Source organism: Vicia villosa, unplaced genomic scaffold (assembly GCF_029867415.1).
Source record: "Vicia villosa cultivar HV-30 ecotype Madison, WI unplaced genomic scaffold, Vvil1.0 ctg.001810F_1_1, whole genome shotgun sequence".
Classification (NCBI taxonomy): domain Eukaryota; kingdom Viridiplantae; phylum Streptophyta; class Magnoliopsida; order Fabales; family Fabaceae; genus Vicia; species Vicia villosa.
In genome coordinates, this window is record NW_026705737.1 from 125,563 (window position 1) to 132,847 (window position 7,285).

A 7,285-nucleotide genomic window follows, 5' to 3' on the forward strand; every position below is an offset into this window, starting at 1 on the left:
GGCACTCACGCACCTCCGATATTTCCGCTCAGGAAACCTGGCAGTCTCCTAGTTGGGCTTGGAAATCCAACCCAATAGCGAGATCATGGCCCAGCGCTGGGGGCTATAAATACCCTCTTTGACTAGAGGGTCAGGTATTCACTTCTTACTCACTTTAGCTTGTACTTGCGCTCCATTACTCGTCAACTTACTTTGGCATCGGAGTACCTTGCAAGTACACCCCCTCCTCCTTCCTCGAAGATCCAGTCCGAGCAGCCAGCGACGATTCTTATGATCAGGTACAATCATTGATTATGTAAAATTAATTTTGGATAAAAATGAGTTAAAGTTAAAGTGATTAATGTTTGAAGAAATTTTTGCAAAACTGCGTTGAACAATAAATTTCAATGTAAAAATCAAGTTTTATAAAAAACTACAAATCCTAATTTTAAATAGAATCAATTCTAGAAAGCATAATCAATTTTACTCGAGATCAACCAAATACGTCAAAATCAATTTATTTTAAATGTCTCAAACATAAAATCAATTATAAACTAAATAAAGTGGTCAACATAAAAAAAGCTCCGACAATCAACCTACTTTTATATTATTTGGCTTAATAAATGTCTTAGTTCTTTAACTTAATTTAATTTAATTAAAAACGTTACAAATTAGTTCATTCAGTTCAATTTAATTTGTTATTCTAATTTGTCTCTTCCATTACTTTTTGACAAAAATACATGAAATTTCGGTACCTTAAATATACGGGTGATAAAACAGGCCACACCCCGCACCCGTTCCGCCTTAAGCCCATTAAAAAAAGAGCGTGGTGAGTAAGTCCGTCAAGTTAAAATGGACCTAATAATCAAGCCCACTCCACCAAGGTGGCAGGTTAGCAGATGGCAGACTTGCCCGTCTATTTTTTATTAATTTATTTTTTTAATTTTTAATAGATTAATAAACTTTTTTTACCTTTTAATTAAAATTTTCACTTATTTTTTGAACAATTTTTTATAAAGCATCTTCTAAACAAGTTTTACTTGAATAATGTTGCATATATTCACAAATAAGTGTAGAAAGTAAACCATAAGAATTGAAATTATTAAAATTAATTTTAAAAAATGACGGACTTAAGGCGGGATAAGCTTAACGAATAGGCGCGATGCGGGATTTGACAGGCGTCAGATTTTGACAGGTGGCAAGTTTTGAGAGGGCGGATTTTAATGAACAGCAAATCCAAAATTCCAATCCAACCCACTATTTTATAACGGGTGCGCAGGCCAGCCGAGCGGACCAAGACTCTTTTGCCACCCATATAAAGACTCAAAGTCTAAATGCGAGTTATATAAACTAATAAAGTTACCCCACGGTTTTTTAACTAGTTAATACGGTAAATCAGACTAATTACCCCGCAGTTTTTTTAACTAATTAGCTGGTAATCCAGTAAAGTTACCTAAGATAACACTCTTGTAAACACAAATCCATTATTTATAGAAAACAAGTCGTTGCCACCACCTCCCTACATTAATATATAAATTCATGTTCCACGCTTACGTAAACAATTCATTTTTCCACAAATCGTCCCAATATTATACAATAAAACCATCGCCGCCAGCTCATCCATCTCAATCCTCCTCATCTCACTCATCACCTCCCCATTCTGTCACCATCTCAATTTCATCAAACAAACACTTTGTTGTATTTCAATAAATTTCAATTGTATTGTGTATCGTACTAATTTGTTGTGATTTCATAAAATGGGAGAATTCAAAGAGAAATTAGTAACCCTATACAAGAGCAGATGGTTTGTTTTTGTGGGGGCAATGTGGTTGCAATCGTGGGCGGGTATAGGGTACTTGTTCGGGAGTATTTCGCCGGTGATTAAGAGTTCGCTTGGGTATAATCAGAAGCAGCTTGCTATGTTGGGTGTGGCGAAAGACCTTGGGGATTGTGTTGGGTTTGTGACGGGGATTTTGTGTGAGGTTTTGCCTATTTGGGGAGCTTTGCTTGTTGGGGCTTCGTTGAATTTTGTTGGGTATGGTTGGGTTTGGTTGATTGTTACTGGCCAGACTCCTTCTCTTCCTTTATGGGCTGTGAGTATTTTTATATGCTTTTACTTTATGGTCAAGTGTTATGGTTAAGTAGGCTTGTGGCTAAGGTGTTTGAATTTGCACGGTTATCAACTGAGCTGGCTTATTGGAACTAACTTTTAGTTTTGAATATATTGTTTGTTTCATGTTTGACTTTTTTTACTGTTACTTTCATTGAAAAGATGGCATTTTCCTCTGAATTGAATTTAATTGATTTTGTTGTTTCATGCAGTGATCCTTAAATTAGTTGTGTTTATTATTGGACATACTCTAATATGCTGTACAATTAATGCAATTTTGAATTGTTCAATTTTTGTTTCTTTTTCTACCTTCTTTGTTGGGGCTGATTTTTGACTATTTTCATTTGAATTGGTGACACTGTGATTTTGTTGATGCTTCGAGATAGAACTTTTGTTAAAATCATGGTGGCACACATCGCGATTATGTGAAACTCGTTGTCTGTTCAAACAAGGTTTAGGTATAGGCTATGTTTGAGTATCTTAAAATGAACGGAATGAGATGGAAAAGAATGAAGCGGAATGAAGATTCCGTTCCATCGTAAACCAATTACTTTTTTTGATTTTGATTTATCATTATGGGTTGGGGTAGCACCTATAGTAAATAAGATGGTAAGAAATAGACATAGGTGGTTTGTGCATGTACAGAGAAGATCTGTATATTATGTGGTAAGGAGAATATATCAAATGGAGAGAGGAAGACATAGAAAGAATATAAGAAAAGTTATTAAAAAAGATCTCGAGATTAACGATTTGGATAGAGATATGATCATGAATAAATATTATGGTGAAAGTTGATCCCTGTAGCCGAGGGAACCGATCCCTCTGATAAGGCTTGGCTGTTGTTTATCATATGGGTTTTATGTCCACCTAAATCTACCATTTATGAAATGTAACTTTTTCAATAAAGAAACTTTTGAACCTTAATACCTGGAATAAAGGGATGTTTTGTTTCTTCAATATGGAAAAGAAGGGACTTTAAATCTAAAAGTGACAGGAAGGATCCTTTACAGCCAAATCCTCTTAAATGAATATTCTATTTCTCTTTTACTGAATTTTTGCTTTTCCCATCAGTTTGTTTTCATCTTTATTTTCCCCCCTCTTTTTTTATGGAATCTCTTCATCTGTAGATTCCTGTTTATGCTTACTTTAATTTGACAGTTTCACATTATTATACCAATGTAGTGGTTTACAAACTTTACATCATAGTTTTGAAAAAGTTAAAAAAATAGCATGTTGAAACAATTTGTATCTTAAGCTGACCAGAAACTTTAATAATTAATTGGTTGTTGGCTTTATCTGTCAGCTGTCTCCCATGTGAGCATGTGAAATGATGCAAAATCTTGGTCACAAGATAGTTAATTATTCTTCTTTTGGATTATTCTAGGATGCCTCTCTTGTGTTTTTTTTTGGTAACTGCAATTGGGAAATTGACTATGCAATAAATTTTAATGAGTTATGTCTAGATCAGTTTTCAAGATTCCTTTAGAAAGTTTTATTTTAATATGTCACACTTGTCAACATTGTACCTAAAAGTTGCATCTAGGATCTATTTAAAATTTGGACTCTAGTAGTGACCTCATTTTAAAATGGAGGATGTGAAATTTTTTTGGGGAAGGCTTATGGTGAAGGCATGGCTTGCTGATTTTGGTATTGACTGAAGATGTAGTTTGGTGGTTGGTACAAAAACTCAAAATAAAGATCGAGTTTATTTGACCTGACCACAGTATGTGGAGATGCCCTTATCTAGTTATCTGCTTTGAAACACTAGCATAGGCATGGACACTAGACACGACATTGATCCCGACACTAGACATTGCTAATAATTTAAGAAAAAGGAAGTTATTGAATGTTATACACATGTTAGTGTCGTGTCGGTGTCACACACTGAATACACCTTCAATCGGAGGTGTTGGTGCTACCCAGATTATGCCTGGTACCAATATCTTATATTTGACGTCTCTTTAGGACCATAAGTTAGTTAATATCCATCACTTTCCGGAAAATGAAATCATCATAAGATACTAAGCATTTTAACTATATTAAGAGGCGTCTTTTGATATATTTATTTACCTTGCTGTCCAAGTTATCTGATTAGTTGTTATTGGTATGCAGGTCTGTATTCTTATATTTATTGGAACAAACGGTGAAACCTACTTCAACACAGTTTCATTAGTGTCTTGTGTGCAAAATTTCCCGAAAAGCCGAGGTCCTGTCGTCGGTATTCTAAAGGGCTTTGCTGGTTTGAGTGGTGCAATATTGACACAGATATATGTACTTGTACATTCCCCTGATCATGCATCACTAATATTTATGGTTGCTGTTGGTCCATCTATGGTAGCAATTTGTCTTATGTTCATTGTTAGACCGGTTGGAGGTCACAAACAAGTGCGTCCGTCTGACGGAAAATCATTCACATTTGTCTATAGTGTATGTCTCTTGTTGGCAGTTTATATGATGGGAGTTATGATTGTTCAAGATGTAGTTGATGTGAGTGAAACTGTTATCACAATTTTGACTAGTATCCTCTTTCTGATTCTCGTCACCCCAATTGTAGTTCCTCTGTCGTTGGCATTCGGACCAGCTGAAAAACCTCTAGAGGAAGAAGCTCTTCTAGAACCACAAGGACATTCGCAACTCGATTCTGATGAAGTAATATTAAGTGAGTTGGAAGATGAGAAGCCTAAGGATATGGACTTGCTCCCTGCATTGGAAAGGCAGAAACGTATTGCGCAATTACAATCTAGATTACTACAAGCAGCTGCAGAAGGAGCTGTTAGGGTTAAGAGGAGGAGAGGACCACATAGAGGAGAAGATTTTACGTTGACGCAAGCTTTGATTAAAGCAGATTTTTGGCTTCTTTTTATTTCCATGGTCTTAGGTTCTGGATCTGGTTTGACCGTCATTGATAATCTCGGTCAAATGAGTCAATCTCTAGGTTATGACAATGCACATATATTTGTCTCCATGATCAGTATTTGGAACTTTCTTGGACGCATTGGAGGCGGCTACATATCCGAGCTTGTTGTCAAGTAAAAATTCAGTTCATACTCTTATTAAATATTTATATCTTGTTTGGTTCCAAGCTAACAATTTTTGTTACCTAAATCTCACATTATTTTCTGTTTTCAAAGTTATGTATAGAAAACCATGGAAACTTGTTTTCTATTGTTCTCGGTGTCACCTACACAAAACATACAAATCTTTGAAACAAGACTATCAAAGTTTGAAACAAGAACTTATCTAAACATGGCTATAATCTTTTCAGGGATCATACATATCCAAGACCAGCTGCATTGGCTGCATTTCAACTAATTATGACTGTTGGTCATCTTTTCATTGGTATGGGATGGCCAGGTTCGATGTACGTTGGTACTTTACTCGTTGGACTTGGTTATGGCGCACATTGGGCGATTGTTCCAGCTACAGCCTCTGAATTATTTGGCTTGAGAAACTTTGGTGCATTATACAATTTCCTCACACTAGCAAACCCTGTTGGAACTCTTGTCTTCTCTAGTCTCATTGCTAGCAGAATCTATGATCGGGAAGCCGAAAAACAAGCTCATGGCGGCCAACACTTGAATTTAGGATCGATTGTCGCTCAGGCTCTTAATAATAGCAGTGAGCTAAGTTGTGAAGGTTACATATGCTTCTTCATGACTTCATGTATCATGGCAGGATTATGCGTTCTTGCAACTGGTTTAAGCATGTTTCTTGTGTACCGAACAAGGATTGTTTATGCAAGTTTGTATGGAAAATCTTCTATGAGAAACCTTCTATAATTTGAGATTTTTGGACCAAGTATTTTGGTGTCCATTATTATAACTTTGAAATCAAAGAAAGATTGAAGATGTAGAAGCAAGAATATGAATATGAATATGTTGAGAGTATGGAAAACCAAGTGGATTTGCTAGCTACTTCCTCATGATTGAGTGGAAAACCAAATGGATTTGCTAGCTACTTCCTCGTGATTGTGTGTATTTTTGTAAGTTATTTTCAATGATATTATACCATAAATTAAGAAATAGTAATTATTATATGGATTTTAAAAGATATGTTTCTCTCGTTATATAACATAAAATACATTATTGAAGATCGATATATAGTTGAAATTGTAATTTTTTTAAAATTTGTATTTCAAAAATGATTTTTACGACATAGCTTTAAAATTAAGTGATTTTTAAAATTTTAATATTTAATTTATTAATAAAAATTTTCAATCTAAAATTTTTCATTTGAAATTTTTATTATGAAGATTTTATTTGTAAATTTTTTTTATATAAAATTATGTAATATTATAAAAATTATTTTTTTAAAAAAATCAAAATAAATACGCCATTTGTTTTACAATAATGATTAAAGTCACATGTCATTGACACTTTGTTTCACGATAATTAAAAACTATTGCCATTGACAGATTCAATTTCACTTTTCAATTTGTACATTTTCAAAATCTGTTTATGATTATTTTTAAGAGCCTTAGTGCAATAGTGTTTATGACTTTCATGAAGTGACTACTATTTATACACATTTTCATTTTATTTGCATAATACCTTTACAAAAGCATGCATTCATGTTACTTGAATAACAAGTAATTTTTTTTTTTTTTACATTTTCCCACATAACTTATGTGATTCAAAAATTGGACATCGGTTCGGACCCAAAATCCTAAACCGGTCCAACCCTCGGATGAGAGAACATGGCCTAATGCAGTCCAATTGAGTCTTCGGGTTTCACGTGTTCGGATAGTTTCGGGTTTGGTTATAGAGGTCGGATATTGTTGGGCCCAATTCATTTTTTTGTTACGTATTGGGCCATAATGGGTCAATTTTAAAAACTTTCAAATATATATTTTTTTACATATTTATTTATTTTTGGTTTATTATTAGATGGGCTTAATATTGAGACTAGATACTTGATTGTTTTTATACAAAAAAAACCGAATAGTTTAAAGTCATAATCCCTTTAAATATGAGCTGAATCACGAGCTAATCAAAACTCATTCATTTTTCATTTTAAAATTCAACTAAATTCTTATATATCATAAGTTATAAAAGAACCATATAAAATATTAGATTTTGAGTCTATAAATATTTGCTCAACTTTAATACAACCAATAGTACTTTAATATAACAACACAACCAATCAAAATTATTCAATTTCTTTTTCCCCTAGAGCTCCAATTTCTTCCCATTTCTT

General features: G+C 33.9%; 1 protein-coding gene across 1 annotated transcript; it reads left to right on the plus strand.

Annotated features, from left to right (window-relative positions):
• Positions 1–1,493: 1,493 nt before the first annotated feature.
• Positions 1,494–6,139, plus strand: LOC131636695 (protein NUCLEAR FUSION DEFECTIVE 4-like). The gene is made up of 3 exons (XM_058907308.1): positions 1,494–2,072; positions 4,202–5,118; positions 5,355–6,139. Exons 1-3 carry the CDS (start codon positions 1,737–1,739, stop codon positions 5,866–5,868), a joined length of 1,767 nt encoding a protein of 588 aa, XP_058763291.1. The 5' UTR covers positions 1,494–1,736; the 3' UTR covers positions 5,869–6,139.
• Positions 6,140–7,285: the final 1,146 nt, after the last annotated feature.

Excerpts from the sequence above, each read along its gene's own strand:
- LOC131636695 (XM_058907308.1), top strand. The coding sequence starts at position 1,737 with ATGGGAGAATTCAAAGAGAAATTAGTAACCCTATACAAGAGCAGATGG. Across the intron at positions 2,073-4,201 it reads CTTCTCTTCCTTTATGGGCT|GTCTGTATTCTTATATTTAT; the intron begins GTGAGTATTTTT and ends ATTGGTATGCAG. Across the intron at positions 5,119-5,354 it reads ATATCCGAGCTTGTTGTCAA|GGATCATACATATCCAAGAC; the intron begins GTAAAAATTCAG and ends TAATCTTTTCAG.